The sequence below is a fragment of the Pangasianodon hypophthalmus genome, chromosome 11 (genome assembly GCF_027358585.1).
Source record: "Pangasianodon hypophthalmus isolate fPanHyp1 chromosome 11, fPanHyp1.pri, whole genome shotgun sequence".
Classification (NCBI taxonomy): domain Eukaryota; kingdom Metazoa; phylum Chordata; class Actinopteri; order Siluriformes; family Pangasiidae; genus Pangasianodon; species Pangasianodon hypophthalmus.
Genome location: NC_069720.1, coordinates 8,757,616 through 8,779,071, shown reverse-complemented (window position 1 = coordinate 8,779,071; position 21,456 = coordinate 8,757,616). Strand labels below are relative to the sequence as shown.

At 41.1% G+C, this 21,456-nt stretch overlaps 1 protein-coding gene across 1 annotated transcript in view; it reads right to left on the bottom strand.

The window, feature by feature from the left end:
* chsy1 (chondroitin sulfate synthase 1) overlaps nucleotides 1–21,456 on the bottom strand; it is a 55,859-nt gene that overhangs the window by 31,400 nt on the left and 3,003 nt on the right. Inside the window, exon 2 of the mRNA XM_034308960.2 lies at nucleotides 20,098–20,593. Coding sequence (XP_034164851.1) covers nucleotides 20,098–20,593 — 496 coding nt within the window. The remainder of the gene's footprint in view (nucleotides 1–20,097; nucleotides 20,594–21,456) is intronic.

Genomic DNA, 21,456 nt, shown 5'->3' with positions numbered 1-21,456 from the left:
CAGGATTTCTACAGAAAGGCTCAGTTTCATTCTCTTCTTTTACATGCATGAATAAATTATAGCCTACATTCTTGTAGTTTTTAAACTTCAATCAGTGTCTAAAGAGCTGCACTTTAAATAAACTGAACAAAGGCATCCAAGCCACAAAAAATTTAAGTGGAGTGGGAGGTGTGGGGGGGAAGCTACCAGTCACTACAGCCTTTCTTCAGTGGAAAGAAAAAGTTCAATCGTACGTTTTCCAAATGTAAGCAGGACTGAGAGGGTGCACACTGCCCAAGTTTTGCTTTTCACTAATAAGATTAGATGGAAAAATAAAGTTCTTGCTGGTTTGCTACAACCCTCAATGTGTGGCCTGTTTCGAAAGGAAATGCTGCAAATATTCAAATAAGGAAGCAATTTAAGAGTGCTCTTGTTAACTTAAGAAATGCCTCAAACCTCTCATCGAGCAACTGTAGTATTATATCTTAAGACACAAGACTCGAATGCGGCGAGTGTTAAAGTAAAATCCGCAAATGAGAAGCTGGCCTGACGAAGTGTCTGCGTGGTTTCACAAAAATGCATTCTGCTAAATTACTGTAATTCCTGCCAAACAGTAAATATTACTTACACATCAACGCTTCCATAGTTTTACTGTGATTTCTGAGGGCATGCATTTACCTCTACTAAGTAATGAACATCCATCAATCATATGAAGACATGCTTAACTGCATGAACTATGATTCAGGATGTGGCGTAGATACTGACAGTAGCCATTAGGCTCAATAGTTCATGTTTTCTGTATATGGGGATTCTCACCATCATCATCATCTGTGTTTGCGTCTGTAAGAACACACGTTTGGGTTCTTTAATCAAAAGACTTGGGCGTCTTTGCAGTCCAAAATACTATAATATCCGGAATTTCACTCTTGGTTTGTTATAGGAGGATACTTCAAAAGTAGTATAACTGAAACGCACTCTTAGCCTTCCATCTTTGGACTTTAGGACACTGTCACTTGTAGCCTTACAGACATAACTGACAAGGTTGTGCAGAATACATTATGCTAAATAAATGACTGTCTCCTCATTAGGTTGCTTTATTTATATCACGTCTAATAACTGGCAAATTCTCTATGAGAAAATCAATTATTTTCTTGTGGTAATAGCCTGTCAAACGCTTTTCAAAGAAGGAAGCGATTTATTTTCTCTCTTACTGGGTCTATCACAGGAAAAAATTACATTACATTACGTTACATTACATTGCCATTACAGCAAAATACAACATTACATACATTTATTCATCTGGCAGCTGACAAGTGAGGCATGGTCCAGTCCCAGCACACACATAAGCAACTGAGGGTGTGGGGCCATGCTAAAGGACTCAGCAGTGGCTCTGGCAGTCCTGAGGTTTATTCATTCGTGTCTAACCTTAACCAATGAGCTCACCTTTACATTTTAGACTTGAAGAAGCCACCGCATACTGTTATTAGAGCAATTAAGCATTTGGCTAAAATGTTTGTTTATTGTGCGGCAAACCAAAATTTGTGGAATTGAAAGCTATAAAAGCACAATCTGGTCCGGTTCCTTCTTCTTAACCCTACGTTCACAAAACCATATGACAAAGAGACAGGTCTCCGTGCATTTTCTGTGCATGTGCATGACGTGGAGCCTCAGTTTCAGCGACGGCAGCATACGACGACGTGACAAGCGACATTTGAAAATTAGGTATGATGCAGTAAAGTGACAAATCCAAATGATGACTCGAATGACTCCTCAGACCAGTCTTACACAGTGTATGATCTGGCATTTCTTCAGTTTCCTACTAACAACTTTAGTTCCCTTTTACTGTTTTACATGGAAAAATAGAAGAATTACTTCTAGCTGTGGTTTCGTTACAGCCTGTATCCTAATCCTTATCTTTTGGAGGTATATATAGCTACTACTCTCATTGGAGTATTCTCATTGGAAATGCAATTTAAAAAATATATAAACAGATAAATTATAAGATAAATTTAAAAAAAAAAAAAAGGAAAAAAAAAAAAAAAAAACGCTCTGGACAACGCACACCCACAAACAACAGTAGTGGTCTACACACCCACCAGAGACAACAAGCAACATGAGCAACTTGTTACTCAAACATAGGGTTAAGTAATAATCTACTTGCAATATCCTTCTTTTCGTTTCCTTACTTTAAACCATTTGCAGCATTATTAAGAGAAGTGCACACCAAAAAATAAAGTATTTCTTCTACAATCATCAATACAAATATAGAACAAAGAAATTACACCTTTTTATTTTATTTTATTTTTTTTTATTATTATTTTTTTTTTAACAGTTATTACTGTGGTAAGATCTGAAGCAATGAACATATTAATTAGTTTATTACACGGCAACAAATCAAAAGGCAACAATGACTGGCACACCGACATCCCTTGCTTTTATTCTAAATGTACAGTGCTTCACAAAGCACATGATTTATCTCTTTGCTGCTAGTCCAAAACAAGCACAGGGGGAAAAAATGGAGAACAGGAAAGGGGACTCAGACTGAGGAGTTTCAGAACTTATCCGTTTATGCATGTGTATACTTTCTTCAGGTTCTGTCCAGACTTGCAGCAGACCCCCTGCGAAGCGAGTAATGGAGCATCACAACCATTATACACCCGCGGAGGAAGAGCATTCATGTCACTGCCACATCTAATTTAACACCTCTGTTATCTGTGCGTACACACTTACTTTCCAAAGAACTTGCATATTATTTGATGGCACGCACAGATAAGTATTAGACACAGGCCATCGCAAAAATAAAAAGAAAAGAAAAATACGAATGGCTTACACACCACTTCTTGTCAGACTGTTTGTTTGACTTCTACACGGTATGCCAGATGCAGATGCAGAACACAGATGTGTACAGAAAAGGGTGTAGCACAATGCCACTACCTATATCTGTCTGATATACATCTCTCGATATCTGTATCGGTATTTGGATTTGAAACCCAAAGTGGGTGTGGCCAAAAAAGGGGAAGGTTTTTTTTTTTTTTTTTTTTTAAATAACGGCTATGCCCCTATAAACACTGAAAAAATTCCCAAGGGAAGAAGTGCCAGTCTTCATTCTGATTCTGACAGTTCCTCAACCTCAGCTACCTCACTCTAGGGAGTGATGTGGAAAAGATGTGGAAAGAACTGTGAGGTTCACCAGTTCCTAGTCAATGACTGACTTCATTTGTATTTTAGCACCAAAACCAGTGAGTCCTTCATTAACATACTGATTTATAACTCATCTAAAGCACCGGTGGATTTGCTATAGGCTGAGGAGGCATCAAATCAAGATCTTCAATGGAGTTTAGGCAATTTTTCTAAGCAGTCAAATGATATTTAATCCATTTACTAGAATCCCCTAATGCTATACCAGCACTGATTTGGTTTAAATAAGTACAGCATTCCTATAATCATAAGTAATGACTGGTCTGTTAGGGTCCAGAGCTGCGCCAGCACAAAGGGCAGCGTGCCAGGGTCGTAATGGCCTCGTTTTACACCACGCTACAGGACCGACACATCACTGTGGAGCTGACAGCCAGTATAGTCTCAGCCTACACTGAGTATCTCTGGAGGATCTCGAGCACAGTCCAGGAGTGGCTTTCTGCATGTAAAAGCAAACAATGCATACCAGTAAAACCTACACAACAGCCTGAGGGTCTCTGGACATGACAAAACAGCTTACGGAAGTAATATCTTCCCTGGTGCCGTTTCACAAGCGCACCTTAATGCATGAACTCTGAGTCAGCACTTTGTTAAAGCAGGGTGAAAAGCGCAGCAGAGATCAGTGAGGACAAAGTATCCTAGTGCCAACACTCATCTCCGTGACAAAAGATGGTGCCAAGACTGCCAATGTGGCGAGCCAAAGTCTTGTGGCACAGTAGCAGCTCTGGAAAACTACAGTCCTTCTTCGGAGTCTGTTAAATGTATCCTGGCAGGGCGGTTCATAGAGAAGACATTTAAAACAATTTTCCTCTTTTTTTTTTTTATTTTTTATTTTTTATTTTCCATCAAAGCCAGCAATGAAGTGAATGGTGAGCCTGAGAATAAGAGGAGGTACAGGACTGTACAGGAGATGCAGTTGTGAATCACATTTCATAACGAAGTACCTTCAAGCATCATCTAATGACAAATCAATTTGCAAACCGCTCCCCCTCCCAGCTGAATTAATTTTAATGTGCACTTGGTATCCCCAGCTGTGACAGCATCTGATTAGGGAAAACAGTCAGGCATGAAAGCTTACTGCTGGCTTTTAGTTAAAATGAGAAAAGCCGACATTCTCAGAGTAAGACTTGGCATGCATCAAACAGGTTTGTGGAGGTTTAGAAAGAACCGGAACAGAGGGCATGCTGGGTGCTTAATGTAATCTCAGTAATGATATGCAAAGCCAATGTAGCATTGAAGGCAGCGGTGACCTGCTTTGGTTATCAATAACATTAATTACCATCCTTAAAACCGATCCAGTAATGGGTTTTCTTTCCCAAGAGACCTGATTCACAGTGATGGCATTACGTCTACTACCCAGATGATCTTTAATAAGCAGCACGTACAGATAACTTCCTGCCCTTTAAAATTAACTTAAGCCACCTTCGCTAACTATAACTATTTCAGAGGATGAAACCTGTATGCCCCTTACCAACTCTTACCAAAACTCTACAGCAGGAAATAGTTGAGGCCCATCTGAAACAGTAGAATGATCCATTAACCTACTTTATGGCAGAAAAAAAAAAGGGGGGGGAGGGGGGAGAACATGGCCTCATTCTGGAGGATTCCTGTGTAAATCAAACGAAGAGAGTACGTTTCACGTGAGGCGCAAAATTTGAAACCATCCAAGTGTCGCCCCTTTTTACAGTGATTTGCGCATTAAGAGTAAATTCAAACGAGTGCTTGAATATCTTGACAGGTTATTACCTGCTGTCACTCAAGATTACAGCAGCAATCTTAAGCAAACAGTAGCTTTACAAGCATGTCAGATAACCCTGGGGAAAAGGTCCATTAAACAGACAAAGATAAGTGTCCATATCTGCTTTTATGCTTCTCCTGGAAATGTTTGTGCTGAGATTTTTCTGATTACTGTCCTCCTTCAATTTAATACATCTTTACCTTCTCAGACCCTTCTACCGAGTCTTTACAATATTCTTACCTGCCTTTATGCATAATTCTGAAATACCAGCTGGGAGATAACCCTGTTAGATAACGTTTAGAAAATGATCCAAGCTCATCATCGCTCCTTATACATATTGTTTATTACAAAAATTAATAACTGATAAGACTGCCATACTGTTGTGCGAGATCCTTTACACTCCGGGACAGCAGAGGAGCAATCGCTGCAGCAGGCATCAGTAAGGAGCCATTTACGAATGCTTCATCTATTAGTAATTCCGTTCATTAATCATTAATGAAAGTGGAAACTATCGGCATCATTGATATACACTCCTTTTATGTTGATCCTTTTGTATAAAGAAATTAAGAGTTGTGTTTTATAATATATATTATATATAAAACTAGAAGATGAGCCAATCGAAATATGAATCTGGAATGATTGACAGTTGCACAGATGTGTCGGTGATTAGGTGACACCCTCAGAAGCCCCTCCCCTTCCCTCCATCTCACATTAGTATCTCTTGTCTCATCTCCATTATCACACTTGAAAGATGTACCACCCTTGATTTCTTGAAAGTGACTAAAGACATGTTTTGAGTTGATTAATGTGCAATGAAATCTAGCAACGTATGTTTGACTTCGATACATCAGCATGGTCAAGCCTGTCGCGGTAGAAACCGAGTGTGTGCATACATACAAGGGTTATGGTAACCACCAGGCGCTTGAGATGCCACTCATCTGTTATCATCTGTGTGTGCTCATCAGTCCACCTAGGACACGAAATGGGCTTGTCCCAGACACCCAGAGGCTACTCATTTGTCCGTCCCTGAGCTAGCCAAAGAATAGTGCACAACACTAGTGCGATTCCTATGGCTAAAAGTTGCACCTAATTAAATTGAAAAATTAAATTTCTCTTTTCTTTAAAGTCTTCTAAAACTCTATTGCAGACCTTCAGGCTGGGTCACTAAGTCCATTCCCCTGCACGTTTAAACACACGTTTCCTCAGAACCATCCAGAACCCTACAACTGGAGCTGCAGTTAAAGGTTCAGGAAGATGGAAAGAGTAGAAGCGGTGCCTTTTGGCATTCTGGTGGAGAGGCAGAGATGGTGGCGTGTCCGGAGGAAGAGGGTGTGTCTGGGAACAGGCGGCTGCCACATTGCTTCAGCCCGAGCTGTGTGGAGAGACATGCTGAAACAGAACTGTGGCTGAGCTGAAGAAGGGGCTGTACTCTTTCACTTCTTTTCCCCACCACTCCCTCTGTTTTTTCCAAATCTCTCAGCATTAAGTACTTTCGACTCTTAAGTCTTACTTACTCTCTGCTTTGGATTTTCTTTCTGTCTTCTGTATTCTGTCCTTGTCATGCTCACCATCCATCTCTTTGTTCATTTCTCATATACTCACATCTTCGGTTACATATTTCAGTTACATACTTGAGCAATTCAATAGATCCATTTAAATCAAAGGAGCTATAAATAAAAAGGTCGGAGAATAAAAAGGATAACGTCAAATTGTGGACATTTTCCTCTTCGTAACAAATATCAGGGATAAACTTAGCACAGACAGCTGACTGCATGCACAATTAACCTTGATATCAAGGTTGTATTATGAATTCCGTGAGTCTTGGAATTTTCTCTGATTGGATATGACATTTTCAGACCTGTGACAGCTAATGCTAATCCTGAACCATCAAATCAGAGGTCAGCTTTTAAATTGCCTGTGGAGAAAACACAGAAATGTCCCTGGAGATGACGGCTACATTAAATTCCTTATTCTCGTAACGATCTGTTAAAATAGGAAGCAAAAATACAACCTACTGTTTTCACTTAAATTAAATATTTACCACGCTTCAAACATCTGCTGCAAACTGTGTGAAAGTCTCCTGTGAAATTCTTCAAACAGCATCAAAGCATGGATTAAAGCTTAATTACTTTAACTGAACGCTGACCTCTACGGTACATCTCAGAGTGGTTGAGGACAACACAAAGACTGGATTTCTGTCTCTTATGGGGGAAACAAACAAAAAAAAACAGCCAGAGGGGAGGAAAAGGGAAAATCAGGAAAAGTGAGCGACTCTATTAGCTCTGGAAAGCGTAGCAATTCACTGAATAAGCGCGGCAGCGGAAATGGTGGGGTTCAAAAGGCATGCTAATGGACTTCCTCACAGAACCAGTGTCGAACGGTAATAAACGTGGCCGACAAACCTCCAGCAGAAACAATGGAACATGAACGCAAAAGCGTTGAACTTGTATTGACGTGACCTTCCTGTCTATTGTGTTAATCTTTCAAGAAGACATCATCATTAGAAACATATTGACTTTCTAAAACATAGCCATGTCCATCAGTACACGCCGCAGTACTACCACTAAAACTGTCACTAACGTATATTAAGCTGTGTAATAAAAACACACAAGTTTTTTCAAAAAAAAAAAAAAAAAAAAACAAAACAAAACAGCAAGAAATGGCACACGGAAATAGGGTAGCTGCCAGAATCCTAACTGAAACTGATAACACTAGCACGCTGGCCTGAGTTGTGTTCTCAGAATGGTGCTGCTAATCAGCCAAGCCAACATTTTGTCTCCAATGACAAAGTCCTATTAGCTAGGGTCATTTTGAGCGTGAGGAAAATCTAAAAGCGCGTGTTGTTTGGATGTAAAGTGGCTATTTCAGTAGCAGGCACTAGGAAATCTTTGGGTGCCTGCCAAGCCACCCATTTAATTCAGCATCTTTTTTTAATTTCAACAATGGAATATGTTACAAAACACAATTAATCACTGACCGTTACTGACCCGATTAGTTTACATTTGGCTGATGCTTTTATCCAAATCAACTTACAAGTGATACAGGATCTAACTGAGCAGTTAAGGGTAAACGGTCTTGCTCAAGGACCCAAAAGTACAGTGACAGCTTGGCAGTAATGGGATTTGAACTCTCAACCTTCCCATCATTAACCTAAATCCTTTACTACTGAGCCACTACATCCCCTGCTTAGCTGTAATCTGGATTTGGTGAGACCTCTACGATGGGGAATAGTGTGTAATAGCCCGAGATACCTCAAGGTTTGATCATGAGTACTATGAAATTAAGTGGTTTTAAGAGCAGGCAAGAGTGAGTTTATGGCACCAAACCACTGAAGAAAATACTAGCCAGTTAAAATGGAGCATGGGCGTGAAGGTATTAGAAAACTTTCAACCTCATCTATAGCTAGTGGCATACAGAGACAGAAGTGGTGGCTCAGTGGTTAAGGCTTCAAGCTACTGATCAGAAGGATGGAAGTTCAAATCCCAGCACTGCCAAGACGCCACGGATGGGTCCTTTGGCAAGGGTATTTAACCCTCAACTGCTCAAATGAATCCTGTCTCAATTGGAAGTTGTGCTGAATAAAACTGTCAGCTAAAAGAGGATATGACCCACAAATCTTTTACTGAAATGCTCAACATCGAGGGCTACCATTTTTTTTGCCATGGTGTTACCATGGAAGGTACAAAGTCAACAGTGCTGCCGCCAAAATGGAAGCCAACTGACCCGTGTGTGGTAGGTCTATACCTGTGAAATTCAAACTGCAGAAATGTGTTTTACTGTATATAAAAATCAATAAAATGTTAGCCTACACGGATCTTGCTTGCGATGCAATATCAATGACTTACCTATGCTTAGTTTGAGCATGTTTTTCTGCCATTAAATCATTTGAACTCTGTTAAATGTATGAATAGCCTAGATTATTTCAACCTAGATCAAGAACCTGTGATCAAGGGTTGTGTGCTAACTTGATGTATCCTCCTTCTGAGTGTGAGAATCAAATCCCAGCATCACTGCCACAGAACAAGTAACCATTCAAGCAATTCAGACTCTTATTTATGAGGAATACCAAGATCACAGCTTTTTAAGGTAGAAATTCATTTCCCAGAATTTCTATTTTTCCAAACTGTTTTTACCGAATTGCGAGGTGCATGATGTCTGGCAACACCTGGCACTGATTTTAAGGGCCTTTTTTAATGAAGCAATGACTGACAATCAAGGGCCGTTTTCTCCAGACGCCTTGGCACCTACAGCACTATCCCGAGGCCTGCAAGTGTAGAGAGGAGGTGAATCCAGAGGCACCCTCCGCCTAATGCTACTTCCTGCTTTCAAAACGCCAGCAAGAAAAGAGACCACCACCCACCCAAACGTCACCCACAATATGTACGAGCCGTAAAATGGGACAGGCTGAGAAAACAAAAAAGGAGTCAAAAACGCGTTACGAGAAAAAATTAAACTGATGTAATGGATTAAGGGTACAGAGGTTGAGTACAGGGGCTGATATAAAAGGGGTGCTATGGCCAGGCCACAAAGGGCCTCTTGTTTAGAAGTTTTCTAACTCAAAGAGAGGGCAAGGGAGAGCGAGAGAGAGAACTAAGATTTGGCAGCAGGCACGGAGGGATGGGTCGGGCCTCAAGCTGACGAGACTGAGACCTGGGGACAGCAGAAACCACCGATATTCATTAGCTGTGCTCTGGCAGGGCTGCCTTTTGGCACAAAGATAGCGAACAACCGCAGAGACAGCCCAGCTCGAGCTGTGTGCCTAACGTACTCCCTTTACTTGCTGCTGCACACAAATCCGGTGTCCAGCTGAACTGGCACACCGTCATCCTCCTGTGCTGCTTAGGATCCTACCAAAAGCGATACCTGACCTATATAGTGATATTACTGTCTGTGAGTCCTAAAGCTACTTCAGCAGCACACACTGAATGTACCCCACAGCCTTTGCTGCAAAAGCTCAGACACTTCGCTGAAGAGAACTCGTCAGAATGATGGTGCTGAAACTGATCCTGCACTTACGTCTCTGAACTAAGCGTATGACTGACATTGTGTGTTCTTAACTGTGCCCATGTCACAGCAACAAGCAATAGGTATTTCAGGTATTCTCTTTTATACGCAAACACAGACAACCAAAGTTGACTTGTGTAATGCATACTAATTATGAAGTAAGATTATAAAAATACTGCCCCGTGACCTTTTAGTGTCTCTGGTTTAGATAGGACACATCTGCTAACCTCGAGTTACTACTTAATGACAAAGAGACATTACGAAACATTATCTATGGCACCCTAGTTCCTGTTGTACTCTGATGAAGTGATTAGCAACCAACCACTTCCTCAGATAGCCAGTCATGGGCTGTGCTTCCACAGAGTGATTCATCAATCCGAATGACTCCACTCTTATTGCAGGTTCTTTTAGATTTACCACAGACCTGTGAAAAACAGGATGTAAGTCACTAAGTAAATGGTCAGCCTCAGCAAATCATCCTCCAAATGTACTAAATGAACAGAGATTAGATTTAGTGCCATTGCTTTCAAAGACAGTCAGCGACAAAGTTCTGGCAGTGTCAGAAAGCTCTGATTAAACTCTCACTGTGTGTCTGCTGCTACGATGGCTGTCTAAAAACCGCCAACAGGAAGACAGCACAGGATTGCGCAAAACTCACAGGACAGCTACAAATATGCTGGTGGCAAAGGAAAAAACTAATGGACAGAAAATATTCTTATTACCTCAAGCTCACTTTGAAGAAAGTTTCTGTTTATGCAACCCCGTTTTCTCCAAGAGCCTGAATCACGCTGATTGATGACGTAAGCAGAACACAGTCATTTCCTTTAATCACAGGTCTATCAGTAGAGGATCACACGTCTATCGGTAGAGGATCATCATATAATCAGAAAACTAGTCTTATATAACATTAAATTCAGCCATGAATTTATTAGGCTCATCTCGTACAGTTTAACAAGTAATAATCTTAAAAGACCTCTATAATCCTGCAGTCTGAAATGAGCCTAAGAAAAAAAAAAATCTGCAGCTGGAAATGTGGTCTTGGTCACCATTTGGCATCAACGCACATGCAAACGTCCTAAAATGTCAAAATAATCCAAATGGATTATCCACCTCTTTTGACTGGACTGAATTTTTAACAATCAGATTGTAAAGTTGTATGTAAAGTTAGCTACATCTCAATCTGGGAGCTGAACTGGGAGCTTGCACTTTCTTTTTTTTTAATCCTCATCTGGGTAAGTAGGTTGATGCGCTTTCCAGGAAAAAACGCAGGCCTTCACCTCTTCAGGCCAACAAAACTCATTGATGCTGATTTTTGTGGTCTTCTGACTGGCTATTAACTGGCTATCCTTGCTTGAAAAATGGGTCCTTACCCGTCTCACAGTACATTAACAGTATTTACATAATTGGTAACGTTTTTTTCAAATGAGGGTCTTGGACAGGATCAGAGGATCAGAGGAACAGAGCGCTGTAACTCGGCCAGTCCCACATTATTAGATCTTCTTTGCCAATCAAATCAATGGTGACTCAAAAGAGATAAAAAGAAGCTGCTTTTTCTGGCACACCATATTCAGGGCTGGATTAAGAAGTGTATGCTCAGCATTAATGAAAAAGAACCAAGTGGCAGAGACGAGAAACACTCTATGTGCTAATTCTCAAACAAACGCCAGATTAATGGTAAGCGTTGTGATGAAGCGCCTGCAGTCTAACAGTAAGCACAGAACAGAACGCAGCTCGAATCACTCAAGAAGCAGGAATCGTATGAAAACCTGCCTTGCACCAACGTCTCCCAGGGTGCCTTCAAGGATGCACGACTGTGGAGACAATGACGGGAATAAGTGGCACAACCTGAGATAAGAAAAATGGGGCCTCACCTCAAAATCATGACCCCAACCCAACCACCCCCCCCACCCCAAAAAAAAAAAAAAAAGGTGGTTGGTCATACAATTTATAGCTAATGAACTCAGTGACATGAAAATGCTGAACGTCCCACAGTCTACACAGAGGGAGCATTTCAAGCCTCGTTCTGGAGCCCAACACGTACACCAAGCTTTTTAACCTCGGCTTGTATTTATTTTTAAAAACTAGTAAACATTCATTTGCTCGTTGTGGCCCTAATTTTAGTCTCCTGCCCTGGAGCAACAAAATAACACATACATCAGCCCAGTGGCCACAGGATGGCTGAAAATACACCCGGCTTGCCACATGCATGGCTGCCTGCGAGAGAGACGGAGAGAGGAGGAGGAGGAGGGAGACAGGCAGTCAGGTTGACAACGCAGGCATCTCATTCGAAATGCAAGACACAGGACGAGGTGTGTCGCATCTAACTGGACATTCTGTCTGCAAACCTATACGACCTGGACAGGCTCCATAAATAGGTGCAGCTGCGACGGGGTAAAATAAATGAAAAGGTAATGATACGAGTTCAGAGGCCAGAGATGGACAAATCAGTAACCTGGCCACCCGGAACAAAGAGATTTCATGTCCTTTGTTTGTTCATAGTTGCCTAGTGGATAAAAACCAGAGAAGGAAAATGAACAATACTTCCTAATAATTTTTCACCAAAAAAAAAAAAACCCTGAAAGTGGGGATCAAGCTGTCATAACAAGTACAACACGTAGACATCTCAGCTTTAACCACATCAACTGAATATAATGCTCGCCAGACTTCAATAATATGTTTACAAGGTAATGCGAGGACAGAACAGCACTCATAGCTGAATCATTGCCCAACAACTACCTACTGCGCTACAACAGAAATGTTGTATTACTTTGTATTTATGCTCTTAGCTAGCTATCTAGCTCACCACACTTTATTACATTATGTCAGCTAACACTTTTTAGCCTAGTCAAGTAGGTTTCTGGACGACCAAAATGTTGCACTGGACAGCACACTGGAGTTTGTACCTTCTCAACGGGCTAGATAATATATTTATCATTTGTCCAACCCTGACACCCCAGGCAGACATCCTGGGTTAGTGTTCTGAACATTCATTAGCTAAATTAATAAAAAGCTCTGCTATGGCCATGAGTAGAGTCATGAACAAGCAATACTCTAAGTTTAACAAGCTCAGCAGGGTGAATCTAATTAGGCCCTAACCATAAAGCAGTCATAAAATAAGTAGGGGAAGAAAGTTATGATCTGCTCCTGATTTCTGGGACAGCCTACTTCCAAAAGGCCTAAACAAAGCCTTGTAAAACATGCCGAGCAATGCTGCGGAAACAAAAATGTCACCGGGTCAACACAAGGAATCCTTCAGCTACTTGTTCAAACACACAGGAATCCAAGCATTCTTCAACAGACAAGTACTGTAAATAAGAACGGATTTCCCGTTTTCAGCATAACCAGCCCAGTTTCCAGTTCATCACCACACCAAATGCCCAAAACACACCCTGTGTGCAGTAATGAGCCATCTCAGATAGATCTCTAGAGAACCGTCTAGGAAAAGACCAGCAAAGTACAGGACTACAGCGGCAATATAATTCCTGGTTTTGCTCTGGAGCAAGAAATAGACAGCACTTTTTTTTTTTTTTTATTTAACTCAGAGCACAGTAGCACAGAGTATGCACGTGGGAGGATCACTTCCTGTATATGCATACGGGAGGGGGAAAAAAAAAAAAAAGGCAATTCATTGGCAACCTTATGAAGGACGCGAAAGGACAGCAGTGCTTCTGCTGACAGGACGCATACGAGGGTGCGCACACAAGAAAACCTTTGTGGTTTCACTTCTGCTGCATCAGCATGTGGCTGCGATTCGACAATTTCCGCAACAGGGTGCTTCAAGATCGGTGCTATCTTAACGTTGGAACATTGCCTATGCGTTTCTTGGAGGAAGCAAAGGATGCAGAGATTTAGTCTCAGGCAACACTGGCAGCATCAAGGCATGAATAATGCTGCGTATGTCCTGTCATCCCCAGAACAAACAACTCACACTGTTCAAAACTGCTCCTTTTTTTTTCCCCCCTCAAACAGAAAGTTTCGTTACTGTGGACACTAAAATATCTACACTGTCTGTGCCTTCATGGTGAAGAGGTTGACTAGGTAGGCAGCATTCTGCGACATGATTTGCACTCCCCAAAAAAGCTGCAAGCCCAGACGATATAATGACAGCTTTATCTGGAATAAATGGTAAACCGAACATGTATCCTTGACGGTCTATAAGAGACACTGCGGAGGCTCCTCTGTGGTTAAGCTTATGTTCGCCTTACAATTTAGCGAAGTTTGTTCCATCAACCAGGATTTGTTCCATCTGTTTAGATTTCAGAGCAATACAATTGTAACACTGCTCACTAAACTGCTCGATACATCTTATTTTTATTATAACAGTAATGAAAACAAATATTGTTTGGAAAAATAATTTACGTAGTTACAGTATTAACTCATAAAATCTCAAAATGGTGCATTATGGGATTTCACAATTATCCACTACGCTTTTGGACAGAGCTACAAAAGTCCAAACTCTCCAAATAGTGCACTACAGAGTGAATCAGGTGCTGTTCCGCACACAGTGTAGTTTTTTTGTTGTTGTTGTGAATGTGGAATTAAATTGTTTTAACCGATCACGTAGGTTTGTACTCGTTGACAGTTACCCAAGTTTCCATGGTAACAGCCTCCACTGATGACTCCACTGATAAATAAATGTTTGGTGATTGATTTATTTCATGCAAATCATAGCACACAGGGACATAACTGAACCTTTTAACATGCTGGGTGATGTGATATCCTAGATTATGATGACATTTATTTTTACCTAGCAGAGAAGACATTGTTTTAGAAATGTAAACTATGCTGGGTGAAAGCATTTGGCAGGGCAGGCGGGACACTGTGTGCCATCGGTAGGCGAATATCATTCCTAGCCTATACAAAAAGCATTCTATGGTTCCAAGTAGCCTAGGTTATGTGAACAGCACAAAAACAAACACATGAAAAAAAAAGAAAAAGCACATCTTTGACAATTCTCAAAGCTCACGCTACGACATTTAAATGGTGTACTGTGAATTGCTCTCCCACAAAGTTACTCAGTGAAGCTAGAGTGCAGACAAAGTGCTGTGGATGAGAGCACTTCAGTTCTGCAAGCACTGAGCACAGAGACATGCATGCTTTGTGGAAGTCCAAAGGTTACCTGCACAGAACTACAAACACGTCTCTGTTCCTGATATTAAATAGGTCCAAATGAAAGTCAAGGGAAAAACAAACAAAAAAAAAACAACTAAATATCTTAAAAACTCATCTATGTGGTATTTTCATGACAATGGATAAAACAGCGATTTTAGGGAACTAAGCATTAGCCTCGACCAGCTTGAGGAAGGCCAAATCATATAAAGGTTTCTCATGGAAACAAAAGATTCCCAAATGTTTAAACAAAAAAAATAATCAAGTCAAGTCAAGACAAGACAAGACATGAAAGCTGAGCAGGTGAGATGTTTCCCTCCATAATAACTACAAAATAAAGAGCTTGTCGGCAGAACTCAGTGTTTTTTTTTTTTTTTTGGGGTTTTTTGTTTTGTTTTGGTTTTTTTTGCTATAGTGAGCTTTGGAGTCGTTTAGTGGAAGCGTTTATGTCGGGGGAACAGCGGGTGTGAGATGAATGATGATGAATTGCAGGCCTTCAACAACAAAAATAGTCCCTCAGCCACTGTGAATAAAGCCTCAGACATCATACACCAGGTGCCATGACAACGAAGCCTAGCACACGAGGTGCAAAATGAGGAAGTTACAGAGGTTTGAGGGTTGCTTTACTACTTCACACTTCCAGCACCACAAGACGCTTTAACCGTCACAGAACTACATCCACAACTGTTTGTTTTTTAAAAACAGAACTCCACAAAACATCACCATCCTCAGCCATACGCATTACAAAACAGTCATTCTTTCTAAGTTATTAATTTTGTTCATATTGTTATACTAGTGTGGAGTATTTTTTTTTTTTATTTGAGAAATCAAAACGCTGCACGTGACACATGCAGAATGTGACGTGACGGTATGAAATAACACATTTTCCTGATTTTGCATTGCGGTATCTGTACTGATGGAGCTCTGTTTATGTGTTTTTACTCATCTGTTCTCGAATCCAAACTGCCAGCACTGGTCATTCAGTCATCAAATTCATATGAGAACGTTATAGAAACAAAAATATTGCCAAAATGAATTCATGATAATAGGAAATAGTAATGACAGCGTAGTCCCTGTTCTATGGCTGCACTGGCGAGAAGATATGACTGTCAGCAGCAGTTATTATAGCATACTGATGCCTGCATATCACAAAATAACAGGTAGATATTTGTATTTTTTTTTAAAAAAGATTTTCTTTAAAAAGATTTTCAATGTGGCTAACAAAAGAAATGGGCATTTGCAGCCTGTTGTAATTGGCTCACTCGCTGATCTTTCCCAGATTTCGCTCATGGCAAAAGGCGATATTTAAAAGACAACATAAATGTCAAGTTTGGATCTTATTTATTTACCAAGAAACTGAAGTATAGCAAAAGTACAGAACAATACAAATGGTCTTTGTGAAACTAAAGGGAAATGTTATTAAGTTATAATTATAAATTAAAACTATACCAAGATATCAGCTTAGATTTTTAGCCATTTTATTTTTTAAATGTTGGATTTTCTTTCACATAAACTCAAAAACAGAACTTCCTTCAAAAGTCCATATATCCTGCCTCTATATCGCTAGATCTCCTCTGACGGTTTGTCAGGCAAGTCAATAATGCACACAAACATGAAAAGCAGCACGCGAGTCATGCTATAGCCTGGAGGTAGATGATGGAGGACAGAGTCAACGGAACAGACTGAAGAGGTCCACAGCATTGTGGGAGGTTTCTGGACTGCCAGGCTTAACACATGGCCAGGTGATGAGAGGTTAGTTCACACTGACGGGGGCGACTACACCAGCCAAGGCCAACGCTGCTGGCAATGTGTTCTGTGTATAACATCATGGTACTGCCTGAGAGAAAAGTGTGCTGTTTTAGACCTGATCACAGAAAATAATTCCAGGCTGAGAAGTGTAAAGGCACTTCTGTAAGTTTTTAACATCCTATACACCTCGTAAGAACCAGCAGCTACACAAAACTCACTCAATTTCAGCAAGTTCAGATCTTCAGAGGAAAGCATCTTTATTTAACACAAGCCACTGTTTTCGAAACGGCAAACTCCTTGATCTTTGAGGTCACTTTACAAGGCTGTGTCTCTCTCAGGACTTGTTGAAACCCGCGATGCAGTAGGTCTTGGCCGTGTCTATAAAGGACTGAAGGCAAAATGCTCTGACGTTAATAGCAGGTTGCCCAGCTGTGCTGTCTCTAACCAGACCTGCTCGACTGCAATTAAAGCACACATCAAATGCACATTAAAGCCCCCACTGGTCCCAGGCACGGGGGAAAGGCTTTTAGAAGCAGAGCCTCCTCTCCAGGCACGTTCCACCTGCCAAATGCTGCCTGTCATTTATTCAGAGGCTTCTGATATCCTTCCAACCTTAATTTCATTTTGCCCATTTAAGAGCACCACAGTCATATTTACAGTGAAAGACTGTGCACACGCCTCGTCAAGCCGGCTGAATGGAACAGAGGTAATTTTGCCTAGATGGATGGGTTTAGTAGACTAAATGCTTCAGGAAGACTTAGTGGGGAAAGGGATATGAAGCAAATATGCAATCGTGGCTGCTGGAGAATGGGAAAGTACATCATCTTCTTATTCACACAGCCCCAAATGTTTATCCGAAGGCACTGTTGAGAGAGGCGGAGAGGAGAGCCAGCCAAAACACTAAAAGCTCGACAGCATGCGAGTCGCATATCAATATACTTCAACAGCTTCCTCTCCGGTTCTTTACTAGTACGCAAAAGCACAAGAGCCGTTCCATGAAGCAAACGCTCAGCTATTCAACCCGTTTCAAAGTATTCAGGAAGCTGGGGAGTCTGTTTTACAGTATTGTTTTATGGTCGGGGGCCATCAGTCGACGGACCGAGGCAAAGTATTTCAGCAAACTGAACCAAGTACTTGGGGGGGGGGGGGGGGGGGGAGTGAGGCTTCTGTAGCAGATCCTCAGCTTCAGTTTATCCAATCACGTGCATTTATGTCAATTATTTAGGTGAAGGCAGCTCACTAGACCAGAGACTAGCTACAAGGCAAGAGATAAGGTATTAGAAATGGGAGATTTTTAACACACTTGTAGATTTTTCACTTTATCTACCCTTTCTTTGCTGATTAGAGAACTGAAACATTGCTTGTTGGAAGGGAAAAAAAAATTTGATGATGAAAACAGAATATTTAAAGACAAAGTGTTTTTTCTCCCACAGTGTCATCTGTTCAGGGTCCATGATACTAGTCAACAGTGGTAACCTGAGGCACCACTACAAAACAAAACAATCACTAACAGTTAAGAATTCAAACGTAACTGTTGTTGTCATTCGGTGAGGTTAGTTGTTAATCCAGCATTTTATGTAACTGGCCCTTATTTTCGTCGAGCATAAAGCAAAAGGCCTTCCTATGAGTCACTGTGTTTCATATTTATGATATTAAACAGTCCTCGCTACTGGAGTAATAATTAGCGTTCCATACATAACAGTCACTCTCAGTGCTTATCTACCGGAAAGTGTAGACTCCGTGCTGCCAATCAACATCAGCCTTGGGCAACCGGAGCCTGCTCAATACACCCAACATCTATCTGTATGCTGGTTAGAACAAAGCCATGGCTTACACCGGCAGTCACATCATACCTTCTGTACTGGAGTAAACCAAATTTAGATGATTAGCGCGTTCCTAGAAGAATGTGAATTTTGAGGGAACACAGTAGCTCAGTGGAATGTTATCAAGCAAGCAAGTTTAGATTTTTCTGATTATGACTGACATTAGGAAATTAGCAAAGCGTAAGTGAGCACTACTTGATACTTAGCAGTCCCTCAATTTCGGTGGACCTCGGGCCACGCTCTGTGTTTCTATTCCCTCACTCTTCCAAGGTTTCCATAAATCTCTTCCATAAATTCACTGGTCACCTAATTATCTTCAAAAATTACCTTCTACTGGACGTAATTTCTTATTCCTGCATCCATTCCACTTTAAGCAAATTTGCTTTTTCATAAGGCAGAATGTATTCATATTTGGTCTGACTGCCTCTCAACTGTCAAAAAAGTTGCTAGGTAAATGAGATGTATAAATAGCTTTTTTTTTTCCCCCCTACAGAAACTACTCTGAATCAGCAATCTCCTGCGGCTGTGAATGAACCAGTTGTGAACAAAGCTGTTATTGTTAAGCAGACTACCTCATTCTGAAAGAAGAATGCACATCATTTAAACCCAAACATAAAGATGTTAAGCAGTAGCTTATAAGGGAGCTGCGCAGTTTAATGGCTTCCAGGGAGCTCGGACGGGAAGGAGGGGGGAGATGGGGGGAGACATTTTTGCCAAGCTTCACCCTATAATTTTCAATCGCCCAAATTGCAGTTCTGAGAGGTTGTAAAAAAGAGCTGATTTTAGAACAATGTGTACTACAGTAGGATTTCAGATGGCAGCAATACTTTCCCTATTTCATCATTGCACTTAGACCTTCTGTTTCCTGAATTTCACATTACACAAAGGGCTGATTCTTGAAATTGGCATGCAGCTGAACAGACTGCGATTGACATGCGACGTGAACATCAATGGTCTTTTGCATTTAGCAGGGCTGTCTTTGTGCTATTCTAGTAGCAGCAAGGCAACTTTGTCTTGATGGGCTGACTGGAAACCACCCGGATGACTGAAAAGCCATCTTAGTGCACTCATTTGGCTTAGGTCAAAACTCAACTGTCTGAAAATGATTGATGGTACTTGTAAGGGGTAAAACTCAAAGCCACTACCTGTATCTTGGATAGTGCTCCAAATATTCTTATCTTCACCTGGAATCTGAGTTTAAAACAGACTGAGCATAGCGTAAATTAACAATTTAGAATTTTTTTCTTTTTTTTTTTTAAAATGAATCTTACTCCCCTGGGAAAACTGTAAAACACTCAGAAAAAAAAACAGGTAAAAATGCCAGCACTGTCAACATGGTGGCAAGCTTTCTTTAAAAAAAAAAAAATAATAAAATAAAAAATAAAAGTAGTGCTCCTCATATTCATATCTGTATTTGTATTCATTTAGAAAACATTATTCTGAATAACATACACATTCGGTTACATCCCTAGTAATGATCATCCCCCCCCCATCACTCACCTCATAAGACCAGACGCACTGCACCCCAGCAAATCGGCGCACGCAGCGTCCCACTTCCACGTCCTCGTGTGTGGTGTACATCTCCTGCAGGCACTGGCGGATGTGAGGCACCATCCTGCGCAGCACCTCGCGGCTCATGATCACACCCGGGCCTCCCATGCAGAAGTTCTCGCCGGGCTCCAACGCCAGCTTGCCCAGCTCGTCACGAGCGCCCATCCCTGTCTGGCCCAGGAAAATGGCCTCGCTGCTGTTCAGGCTTCTCAGGAAGCTCTCCAGGCGCTCGCTCTTGATGTAGACGTCGTCGTCGGCACGCATGAACCACTCGAACCGGTCCAGGTAGTGGTCGTGCATGTACTTGAGCATCATGAAGGATTTCTTCTGTGGAGGGTAAGAGTCGTCCACGTTTTTCAGGGCTACGATGGGGATAGGGATGGACGTGTCCGAACCCTCGCTAGAGAAGAACTCCACTTTGCCTGGAATGGTCTGAGCCCAGGTCCTGCACAACACATACAGGTGATGAGATTTGGAGAGATACAAGAGATACAAGTTGCACATTCTTGTAAATATATGCAAAAAAAAAAAAAAAAAAAAAAAAAAAAAAGGAAACAAATAGATCAAATCCCGTAACTGTTCTTTTCTTATTTTTGAGGAGACTTTTGTATAAAATCTTTTACACTGTCACTATTTATAATGTTTTCCTTGCAAAAGAGTGGATGTGAGGAAAGACATTTTTTTACAAATCCAACTACAGCTTTATTTATAAAAATAAATAAATAAATAAATAAATAAAGAGCAGTTGTGTTTAGTTCTGGTCTGCCATGTTCTTCTGTGTATTTGAAAGCTGTCGTGTATGATAAAATTACAAACAAGCCCCGAGTGGCTATAGTTTACAACAGCAGTGAATTACACAGACAAACAGATTCAGTGCAGTTCAGAGGGGAGTCCAGATGGAAAGAGTTGCGAAATCCAACCAGCACTGTTGGGGAGTCACAGCTGGACACAAAAGTAATATGACCCACTAGAGTATGGAAAAAAAAAAACGAGCCATCAATAGGAAATAAACGGAAATGTATTTTAATCTGTATTTTGAAACAGCCAGCAATGAGGTAACCATCTGATCGTACACCCTAACAGCCGCAGACGAAACTGATATCAAGGATAACCAAAGACGCCTAAATAGCAAACCGGTTACTAAGTAAATCGTAGCAGACTGTATGCAGGAATTTCAGTCAACAAAATCACAAAATCAGGCATGCAGGTGAGGGACAAGAGTCTTGCTCTGGGCTCTCTGGCAGTCTCCGGATGTGAACTCAAACTTCTAGTCACTAGAGCAGAAACCTGACCTACTATTCCCTAATG